This window comes from Myotis daubentonii, chromosome 12 (genome assembly GCF_963259705.1).
Source record: "Myotis daubentonii chromosome 12, mMyoDau2.1, whole genome shotgun sequence".
In the NCBI taxonomy this organism is placed as follows: domain Eukaryota; kingdom Metazoa; phylum Chordata; class Mammalia; order Chiroptera; family Vespertilionidae; genus Myotis; species Myotis daubentonii.
In genome coordinates this window covers 54,584,712-54,596,481 of record NC_081851.1, presented here as the reverse complement: position 1 = coordinate 54,596,481, position 11,770 = coordinate 54,584,712, and the positions used below count along the sequence as shown (strand labels likewise).

Here is an 11,770-nt window from a genome sequence, read left to right as displayed (position 1 = left end):
ACACATGTAAGGGTGGGGGGGGGGGGGAATCACCATCTTTTCTGGACTAACAAATAATTTAGAAATATACCTGTAGAAGTCATGCATGGGATAGCTGGTATAACTTGATATTTTATATAAACATTGGCCTCTACTAACAGCCTTTTCTATGGCATCTTGATTGTTCATTATTTTGTTATCTGTAATAAAAGAAAAAAACAAGTAAAATTCTAGAGGACAAAGATTTAAGATAAAAATATAGATTACAGGATTATTCTAATAAGTCAAAAGAGGTTAATGAAGTAAATAAGCTAAGCAAAGTAAGACTTCCCTTGTATAAGATACTCCAACTAGAATAAGTCAAAACTTTTCTTTGAAAATAGTTCTTGAGCTGTCGTAACTTTGTAGAGTGACAGAAGGAATTAAGTTATCAAAGAACAGTGGCTTTTGAATACTGTCTTCATGGCATAGTTCATGTATTTATAAGCAGAATGTAGACTCCAACATACCTTTCATTGTCACATTAACACCAGATGCTAAAAATAAGCCTCCAAACCGGTTGTTAAAAATCTGATTGCCTTCTAATGTTGCAGTTGCATGATTTGTAATTTCAATACCTGAAGTAAAATTTAAACAGCAGATGTATTACTTTATCTAGTTTCTTAAAAGAAACTGAACTCTTAATGGGAATAAAGTGCAAATGTTTATTTGAATCACCGACAGTAACATTTTCCACTGTTAATAATGGCATTAACGACTTATTACTTTTAATATTTTAAAATTTCTTTGCAAATCAAGAGAACAGTACCTAGAAATATGATTAGCAGCTGGTTTATATGCTGAAAAGGCACTAGATGGTTATTTGAAGTATTAAAAGTGTCTGCACTAGCAAAAAGTTGAAATATATATGAACTAAAGGCCCAGTGCATGAATTCATGTACTAGTGGGGTCCTTTGGCCTGGCCTGTGGGATCAGGCTGAAACCGGCTCTTGGACATCCCCCAAGGGGTCCTGGATTGTGAGAGGGCACAGGCCAGGCCGAGTGACCCCACTGGTGCACGATTGGGGCCTGGGAGGGATGTGGGAGGTTGGCCAGCCAGGGAGGGACCACAGGAGAGCTCCAGGGCATGTCCAGCCCATCTTGCTCAGTCCCGATCTGCTGGACCCAAGCAGCAAGCTAACCTACCAGTAAGTTGGAACATCTGCTCCCTGATGGTCAGTGCAAGTCATAGCAACTGGTCAACCAGTCAACTGTCTGCCCCCTGGTGATCAGTGCACATCATAGCAAGCAGTTGAATGGCCTTAGCATATCATTAGCATGTTACTCTGGTTGAATGGACAACTGGACACTTAAACACATTGCGTACCGCATAGAAATCTCTTAAGATATATGCCAGGGACCGCACGTTTTTGGGCAAACTGCACGTTATTTAAATCATAATGCATTTTAGGTGTTGTTTTTCAATAATTACAACGTTTTTATTTACAAAAACAAAGTTCCTAGTACTTTCTTAACGTATGGTACTGCGTAAAACATTTTCCTCTATGAAGAGGGACCAAACAAAATTTACATAAGTATCTAGATTCGCTCTTTTTTCCATGGGCGTGAAAAACGAGAACACTCTTGAGCGGGCCTTAACAGATGGCACGCAAAACACGAGAAAACTGAGCGGTACGAAATGTGTTAACATATTAGACTTTTACCAAGATGTAAAAAAAATGTGTTTGTGAGGCCAGAGGGCTAGAATTTTTCTGTATTCTTAATAGTAGTACAAAGCCTGCATTTATTTTATCCCAATTAATGTTTCATAATTACTGAACAGCAAAGAGCAGTATTTCTTACAGGTTTATGGAAGAATCCAGAACTTGGATTAGGTACTCTCATTGTTAACAGATAGGCATTCTGCCACGTTGGCAGCACACTTGGCACACCTTTAGTTATTAAGCAAAAGATAATATACTAAAAACCAACCATTTTTAATTTATAGAAAAAAAACGCTACAGGTAACAGAAGAAAATACAAACCTGCAGCAAATCCATCAAATATTCTGTTTTTCCGTAAGACTGGATGACTATTAGTGCTGATGAGAACACCTGCTTGAGCATTCCTGAAAATATCATTTTCTTCAAGGAGACCTATAATAAAATATTTTCTCAGATTAAAGCTAATGCATATAATAAATTTTACTAGCCTTTTTGGTGGCATTTAGGGTTTTTTTTTTTTAAGTTTCTTATTTAACTGCATTGTAAAATTCACAGGATTTTTCAGCCAAAAAGAAAGTTCATTAGTAATTCAGCATTTAAGGTAAGGTTTAGCCAAAAATTGCAGGTAAACATTCTAACTAATAAACTTCAAATTCCATGGTTGCAGGGACCATGTCTAGTTTACTCACCACTGCATCCCCTGGCACATAGATGATTTTCACTGAACACTGCTGAATTATAATTAATTCCTTTGAAATATTTTTAGAACTTTTGTACCCTCAAAAGTTTCAGTTCAAGTTCTGATTATTTCTGGCCATTATTACTATGATTCTTTGATCAATTTCCTTTACTCCAGTCTCAGCTGTCCCAGGTTCCTACACCTCTTATCATGTCCCTTCTCTGCTTAAAAAAACGTTCATAATAAAGTATTAAGTTAACTTGCCATTAAATGCTTTTGAAAATATTCCCCCGCCCCCCAAACTACTTGTCTCATTTACCTATGCTCTGAATATTTTAACCCTTAATACCTTTGGTTTATATTATTTCCTCTTCTGGAATGTCCTGTACTCTATTCTTGCTAATGTCACTTCCTCTGGGAAATTTTCAGTTTCCTTTAATCAAATTTATTATTAATTCTCTTGACAGTTTAACAATTACTAAGAGTCAGCCAGGAATCAGACTTCAGGTCTTCAAATATTGACTCCACTACTTAACTAGCTCTGAGTGGGCAAATAACTTCCTTCTCATGGTCTCAGTTTACTTATATTTAAAATGGGCACAATATCACCTACCACATACAATTGTTATAAGGATTAAATTAATATATATAAAAGTACATTGCACTAAGTAAGTATTAGCTAGTATTGCTCCTATAAAACCTACTTATGTACAATGAACTATAGTTAGTTGTGAACTAATGTTTCTCTGCTCCCTAAAGATATGAAACATGGTCTTATTTTTATAGATATCTGACCCACCTGGTATTGACCCCTAAATTCCCTTTCCCCTGAAAAGAGTGTTCCAAGTTCCTGTCTCTATTCTTACACATGTCCACTAACCTCAATTGTTACTGCATTGCTAAGATCTTGTCCAAACTCCATACTGCATATAAAAAAGCCTTTTATGACTTGGGTCCTGCCCCCTCTCTCCAGCCTTAACTTCCAGTACCTCTTGTCTTACTAAAGAGACCACTTTCAGTTTCATTTAGACGTTTGTTTACAATGTGCTACTCCATTAGACTGTAAACTTTCTGGATGTAGTACTGTTTTATTCACCATTATATCTTTAGCATCTGTATCACAGTGGTTGGTACAGAGGTGTTCAATTAGGAATAACAAATGAAAGAGTGAAAGAATATTTTCTATACCTGGAATGGCCTGCTTCCCACACGCCCTCCCACCTCCATTTTCCTGTGAATACTCAATTTTCAAGAGACATTTCAAGAACGATTTTACTCCATAAATCTTTTCTCAGCACCTTGCAAATAAAACCACCATTCTGTGTTGTTTCCTCATTATATCTTTTAAAGACTCCTATCAGAGATATGTTACTTTATTGAATTACTAGACTGTAAACTCCTGGAGAGTCTATGTCTTTAAGAAAATCACCCTTGCTTGGTTGCAGTAGTAAATTTTGTTGATTAAATCTTGGTATGTCATAGTAATAACTAGCTATCTTTCCACATAAGGTGAGCACACAATGTTGGGTCACTGATATTTCAGGTATGGCGATAAATTTGCATTAGACATTCTTTCCCAGTCTTTATGAACATGAATTTTCAAAGGGCAGGGACTGTGGAACTTTTGCCTCAATACAAAGTGAATTGGCCTTTATGGATACCAAACCCAGCACACCATAGCTTCATTAATTCCATTATCCAACAAACATCGTTGTAAAATAGATACAAAGCAATACTTATTACAGACATTTCATATATTTACAGACCAATTAAGTTCTCACACCTAGTTCTATAACTTGACTTTGAAGTTTATTATATCACTCTTCTGAATAATAAAAAGTCCAGAGAGGCTGTGAACAAATTCTGCTACCCTAAGAAAGCCTTACTAACAAACTGGCACACTCATGGTGGTACAGAAAGAAAAGAAAAATACTGTAAACATTTGTTTCCTTTAACTCTAGTGCCTAAACCATCTCAAGACTTGATAAGAAAAAAAAAATTGAGATTCGTGTTAACTGGCAATGCCATTGATTGTTAAAGATATAGAAGAAGAAGAATTGAAAATTGGAGTTTTTACTAATGCAAAATTAACAACAATACCTCGACCCCCATTAAATATACAGATGCCACCATCTCTTCCATCATGGATTTTATTTCTTCTTAGTGTAGGGTTACTATCTGTCTTAATCCAGACTCCAGCCATTGCATTGTCAAATATTTCATTGTCTTCTATACAGCCTAGACCTATAAATGCAAAAATTTAGGTTATGTTATTTAGAAAGTATATTCTTTTTTTTTTTTAATCTTTATTGTTCAGATTATTACATTTGTTCCTCTTTTTTCCCCCCATAACTCCCCTCCTCCCAGTTCCCGCCCCACCCTCCGCCCTCACTCCCCACCCACTGTCCTCATCCATAGGTGCACGATTTTTGTCCAGTCTCTTCCCGAATCTCCCACACCCCTTTCCCCCCCAAGAATAGTCCATTCCCTTTCTATGTCCCTGATTCTATTATGATCACCAGATTATTTGTTCACTTGATTCTTTTTTTTTTTTTAAATATATTTTATTGATTTTTTACAGAGAGGAAGGGAGAGAGATAGAGAGTCAGAAACATTGATCAGCTGCCTCCTGCACATCTCCCACTGGGGATATGCCCGCAACCCAGGTACATGCCCTTGACCAGAATCGAACCTGGGACCTTTCAGTCCGCAGGCCGACGCTCTATCCACTGAGCCAAACCGGTTTCGGCTGTTCACTTGATTCTTAGATTCACTTGTTGATAGATGCATGTTTGTTGTTCATAATTTGTATCTTTACCTTTCTCTTCTTCTTCCTCTTCTTAAAGGATACCTTTCAGCATTTCATATAATACTGGTTTGGTGGTGATGAACTCCTTTAGCTTTTCCTTATCTGTGAAGCTCTTTATCTGACCTTCCGTTCTGAATGATAGCTTTGCTGGATAAAGTAAACTTGGTTGTAGGTTCTTGGTATTCATCACTTTGAATATTTCTTGCCATTCCCTTCTGGCCTGCAAAGTTTCTGTTGAGAAATCAGCTGACAGTCATATGGGTATTCCCTTGTAGGTAACTGAGTTTCTTTCTCTTGCTGCTTTTAGGATTCTCTCTCTGTCTTTTGCTCTTGACATTTTAATTATGATGTGTCTTGGTGTGGTCCTCTTTGGATTCCTTTTGTTTGGGTTCTCTGCGCTTCCTGGACCTGTAAGTCTATTTCTTTCACCAGGTGGAGGAAGTTTTCTGTCATTATTTCTTCAAATAGGTTTTCAATATCTTGCTCTCTCTCATCTTCTGGCACCCCTATAATTCTGATGTTGGTGCGCTTGAAGCTGTCCCAGAGGCTCCTTACACTATCTTCGTATTTTCGGATTCTTTTTTCATTTTGCTTTTCCAGTTGGGTGTTTTTTGCTTCTTCGCATTTCAAATCTTTGACTTGATTCTTGCAATCCTTTGGTCTGCTGTTGGGAGTCTGTATAGTATTCATTATTTCAGTTAGTGTATGCTTAATTTCTAGTTGGTTCTTTATCATAACATTGAGGTTCTCATTAGATTTCTTGTGGATCTCATTAAATTTATCAGCAGCTTCTAGACAGTTCTTGAGAGACCTTAAAAGTGTGGTTCTGAACTCTATATCTTCCATTGACAATTTTGTCCTGTTTCTTTGTCTCCGCATTTTTTTTTATGCTTTCTTGGTGCACCCTCTAGTGGTCTTTGTGCGCAGTCTTGTTGTAGTTAAGCCTTGATTGTTGTAGTTAATACTGGGGGGATTTGACCTCCAGGCCAACTGGCTGTGAGAGTCAGCTGTGTCTAGAAAGTATATTCTTAAAGACTATTAGCACTGCGAGACAGATGAAGGATTATACATACCGGAATTATAAACTAGAATTCCACCATTCTGTCCTCCCCAGATTTTGTTGCGCCTAATTTTGGGGTTGCTTCCAGTCCTATGAATAGAAAACAATGCCATTTTAATTGCTTCTGTTCCTATATCCCATGAGGTAACAGTGAAAAAGTACACATTAATCATAGAATTAACTATAGCCTGGCTGGTGTGGGTCAATGCTTGAACGTCAACCTATGGACCAGGTGGCCATGGTTCGATTTCTGGTCAGGGCACATACCTGGGTTGCAGGCTATAGCCCCAGTGTGGGGTGTGCAGGAGGCAGCCAATCAATGTTTCTTTATCATCACTGACGTTTCTATCTCTCTCTCCCTTCCTCTCTGAAATAAATAAAAATATATTAAAAGAAAAGAATTAACTATACAATGGAGTCCTTCAAAATGCTCTGAAAGCCTGTCAATAAAGAAATTTGTTTAATTTAGCTTCTTTTTTTCCTTTTTCTTTTTTTAAAAAAATATATTTTATTGATTTTTTACAGAGAGGAAGGGAGAAGGATAGAGAGCTAGAAACATCGATGAGAGAGAAACATCGATCAGCTGCTTCCTGCACGTCCCCTAGTGGAAATGTGCCTGCAACCAAGGTATAAACCCTTGACCGGAATCAAACCCGGGACCCTTCAGTCCGCAGGCCGATGCTCAATCCACTGAGCCAAACTAGTTAGGGCTAGCTTAATTCTATTTCCCACAGAACACATTTAACTATACTTTATGTTATTACTATAGAGTTTCTTAACATGTAAACTAAATGGAGGGGGTAAGAATAAATATTATTATTATGTACTCCCCTTATGTAAAATGAAGGGCTGAATTATATGATTAGGACTACTATAGTTCCAAAAACTGTTAAAATATAGGGAAGAGGGGTGTAAAAGACTATTAATTTTGCACAAATAGCATAAAAACAAAAGCTTCCATTTACGAGTACCTACAACATGTCAGACATAGTTCACCAGTATTATATATAGCCTTCCATACTATCCAAGTATGATGGAGTACACTGAATGCTGTCCTCAACTAGTCCAAGAAAAGTTACAATCTGACAATTTAAGCCAAGAGTACGACAGAGTGTGAATTACAGACACACAAAGGAATAAAGACTGAGCACTGAATAACAAGAAAATTTCTTTTACGGACTCCACATATTCCTCATTCCCTCCCCCCAAAAAAGCCAAATGTGAAAAACATTTACCTTATCTGAACCCCTGAATACATATGATTATAGATATCATTGTCTTCTAGCACTCCATGTCCATTGTCATAAAAATAAACACCAACCTAAAATTAAAAAAAAAATTTTTTTTCATATGACAAAAGTGTTGAATAAAACCATGATTTCTCATACAGGAATCCAAGGCCATCTTACCTGCTTGCCACTGTGTATCCTGTTTCTTCTCAGTACTGGAGTGCTGCCAGTTGTCACCCAGACTCCAGCCAGAGTATTACTATAAACTTCATTCTCTTCTATTACACCTTGTCCTTTCTCATGCTAAATAAAAGATACATTCATTAGAATATCCATTTTGTATCAGGATAATATAGTGTGTTCCCCTCTTTAAAGACAGTTTTAACAAAATTTTAAAAAAATTTTGTTCTCTAGGTAAGGAGGCAATGATAACATTTTTATGTAGCCTCTAAGTTAGGCTTCTAAAATGTTTATACTGTCCTTTATGTGGTTATATACTCTTAAATCTATTATAGTAAAAGTAGTAGCATGCAATTTTTTTTAGCAAAATCATTTATTTCATCCTAAAATATACAGCAAATTGAAGATCTCTCATTTAGTAAGTTAACAGTTATTTCACATTAACACTGGTAAAGTCACTTCAAAATGATAAGGTTTCAGGGTTGCTAAAATTTTTATTTTTAGCACATTAGAGACATGAATATTTCTAGAACTGTAAATAAAAATTAGAGTCACAAAAAACGTTCACAAAGATCTTTCAGAAATTAGGATCCTATTATTTTCTTACTTGAATCTGTTGTAACAGTTTCAGATACCATGGTGACAAAGGACATACACAGGTTTTAAAATTTTGGGAGATGTTCGATTATTTTACAACATAAATTCAAAAGAAAATTGGCCTTTTCAGAAGATAAAAATATTTAAGTTTACTGATATTAGTATTTTCAGTGTTACTACTTTTGGAAAATTTCAGAGATTGATACAGTAGTCACAGTGACAAAATTCCAGTGCAACAAATATAACTCAAGACTGACAATCAGTTGTTACTTCGTATTGCCAATTATAATAAAAATCTTTAATAGAAAGATATATTTCCTATGCCTAAATTTAGTCAGTTGATTAAATTTTATAGAACACTACACACACTATAAAATTAAAAGTCTTTTATATATACTGGCAGGGAGAAAAGTGTTTTATTCATTGTCTAAATATTAAAGACAGTTACAGATTCATACTCTAAAAGCTGGACTACCTCAAGCTAAACATAATTCTGCCCCATCGCCCCTACTCTGGTTTTGATGTATGAAATTCTAGAACTGTATTCATTAACTTACCACATAAATCCCACCATGCTGGCCATCATGAATTTTGTTATGTCGAACAATTGGACAACTGTTTGTCCTAATCTGAATTCCTGCTAATGCATTTCCTATTTAAAAGTAAAGGTTATAATATCAACATATGGAGCCTAGCGAAACATAGTAAAAGTTTTACATTCTGTAGTAGCTAACATTCTTACTAGAATTTTAGTAAAAGCACAACTCTGTGAAATATGTAATATTCAGAAAGATACTTATGGCCCATGAGTAATACAAGACAAAAATGAAGGATCTAAGTGTAAAAAAAATGCCAAGGATTGTAGGCATTGTAAGTATAGTGGTTAAGGGTAGAGACAACTGGTTAGGCTGCATAGTTTTAAATCCCAGGAATTCTATCTACTTCCTGTGTGATTTTGAATAAGTCATTGAACATCTCTGTACCTTTGTTTCTTGATCACTAAATGGAGATATTTAATAGTATTTACTTCACAGGGTTGATGTGAATATTAGATGACTTAATTTAGATAAGGTGCTCAGAACAGTGCCTGACACTGAGTAAACTTTATGTAAGTATTATCAGGTGTTAGCAAAGGAGAAAATCCAGGAACATATCAGTGTCTAGCACATAGACATCCAGTAGTTTGCTGAAGTTTTAATGAGGATTAAGTATTTTCCCTTCCTAGCAGTACCAAAGTACCAAACTACCATAGCAATAATTTATTAATTATTAAACAATGGAATAATTTAAGGAAACTGTAGATACTCCTTGAATCTATTTATCTACCTTATTTATATTTTGATCCCTGGTATCTGGCATAGTGCTAGGTACATAGTAGGTATTTAGTAAATGTTTGTAGGTGAATAAATATCACAGAAAATCTTTAATGAGAATTTAAAAAATTGGATCAGTTCTACTTGGATAGCGTCAAACTGTTCCATTTTGCTAATGTGAGGAAGAGAAGTTAAACTCTTAAATTTTATAGAACAAAGCCACATGCTTACCATAAATGTCATTTCCTTCAATAAGGCCTCGTCCATCACCAAAGATGTAAACTCCCCCTTGATTTCCATTAAATATAGAATTCCCCCTATAATTACATGAAATAGTAAAAATAAGAATCTACTCAGCAAGCTTACTTATTTTATACAATTAATTGTAAGGTCACTCATGGTCATGTGGCCTTGGAAAACTATTTAACTTCTACGATCCTGTTTCCTAATCCATCAAATGAAGTACTCAGACTAGATGATTTCTAAATTCCCTTCTAGTTCTAAGACCTAAAGCTTTGGAAAAGTCATCTAACATCTGAGAAAAAATAGCATTCTTAAAAATTCCCCTTAAAACAGCTAACTCATTCAAAATAACTTTCATAAAACTGCTCTAGATGTATTTGTTGAATACTAACAAGAAGAAAACGCCATATTCTACTTTCAATGAAAACCAGTGGGAAAAAAAATTTGACAAAAATATATCATGGTCTTTACACTAATAAGAGAGAAAGATGCTAATTGACCGTATCTTCACTATGCCCCAAGCCATGCCCACCAGCCAATCAGAGCGACTATATGCAAATTAACCCAACCAAGATGGCGGCCGGCAGCCACAGAGCTGGAGCAAGCAGGCGGCTTGGTTGCCCGGGTGATGGAGGAAGTCAAGCTTCCCATCTGCCCTGAGCCGGCTGTGGCCTCCGCTCATGGAAACAAAGTTTCAATTATAGAAGACAAATAAATCCCAGATACCTGCTTCCAGCCAGCCTCCACTGGGAACTTAGGTGGCTGGGGGCCGTGGCCAGCCTGCAAACAGCCATCAGCCCCTGACCCAGGATGGCCACACCCTCATGGGGTGAGGGTCCCTGCTGGGGGGCTAAGCCAGCCTGAAAACTGCTCTCAGCCCCTCACCCAGGATGGCCAGGCACCCCAGTGGGGACCTCCACACTGAAGGGGCCATGGCCAGCCTGCAAATAGCCATCAGCCCCTCACCCAGGCTGGCTAGGCACTCCTATATAATAAAAGGGTAATATGCAAACTGACCTTAACAGCAGAAAGACTGGGAATGACTGGTCACTATGACACACACTGACCACCAGGGGGCAGATGCTCAATGCAGGAGCTGCCCCCTGGTGGTCAGTGCGCTCCCACAGGGGGAGCTCTGCTCAGCCACAAGTCAGGCTGACGGCTGCCAATACAGCGGTGGTGATGGGAGCCTCTCCCGCCTCCTCAGCAGCGCTAAGGATGTCTGACTGCAGTTTAGGCCTGCTCCCTGCTGGCAAGTGGATATCCCCCGAAGGCTCCTGGGCTGCCAGAGGGATGTCTGACTGCCAGCTTAGGCTCAATCCCCCAGGGAGCAGGCCTAAGCCAGCAGGTAGTCATCCCCCGAGGGGTCCCAGACTGTGAGAGGGCACAGGTCGGGCTGAGGGATGCCCCGAGTGCACAAATTTTTGAGCACCGGGCCTCTAGTTAAATTATAATAGCTCTGTACAACAGTCTTAACCCAATGCCATTAAGACTGGATCTATTGCCCTAGTTGGTTTGGCTCAGTGGTTGGAGTGTTGGCCCATGGACTGAAGGGTCCCAGGTTCAATTCTGGTGGTCAAGAGCACTTACTTTGGTTGCAGGCTACATCCCTGGCCCCAGTCAGGGCATGTGCAGGAGGCAACCATTTGATGTTTCTCTCTCTCTCCACTCTCCCTTCCACTCTGTAAAAATCAATGGAAAAAATATCTTCGGATGAGGATTAACATAAGTAAGTAAGTAAATAAATAAGACTGGATCTATTTGTTTCCTTACTGTGGCCAGAGGGAGTGGCAGAAACTATTAAAAAAAAGCGACAGGCCTGGCTGGCGTGGCTCAGTGGTTGAGTGTCAACCTATGAAACAGGAGTTTCACAGTTTGATTCCCGATCAGGACATATGCCCAGGTTGTGGGCTGGATCCAAAGCAAGAGGCAGCCGATCAATGATGCTTTCTCGTCATTGATGTTTCTGTCTCTCTCT

The 11,770-nt window shown here is 37.9% G+C and overlaps 1 protein-coding gene across 4 annotated transcripts in view; it reads right to left on the bottom strand.

The window, feature by feature from the left end:
* The window catches only part of FBXO11 (F-box protein 11), a 101,815-nt gene that overhangs the window by 1,933 nt on the left and 88,112 nt on the right, over positions 1 to 11,770 (bottom strand). For 3 of the 4 annotated variants that reach the window (XM_059659904.1, XM_059659905.1, XM_059659907.1), the window contains exons 13-21: positions 9,781 to 9,866; positions 8,794 to 8,888; positions 7,640 to 7,762; positions 7,466 to 7,551; positions 6,244 to 6,320; positions 4,462 to 4,605; positions 2,004 to 2,114; positions 489 to 596; positions 71 to 179 (exon numbers count right to left, since the gene is read on the bottom strand). In XM_059659904.1, coding sequence (XP_059515887.1) covers positions 71 to 179; positions 489 to 596; positions 2,004 to 2,114; positions 4,462 to 4,605; positions 6,244 to 6,320; positions 7,466 to 7,551; positions 7,640 to 7,762; positions 8,794 to 8,888; positions 9,781 to 9,866 — 939 coding nt within the window. The remainder of the gene's footprint in view (positions 1 to 70; positions 180 to 488; positions 597 to 2,003; positions 2,115 to 4,461; positions 4,606 to 6,243; positions 6,321 to 7,465; positions 7,552 to 7,639; positions 7,763 to 8,793; positions 8,889 to 9,780; positions 9,867 to 11,770) is intronic. The other variant, XM_059659906.1, reaches the window with a different exon arrangement.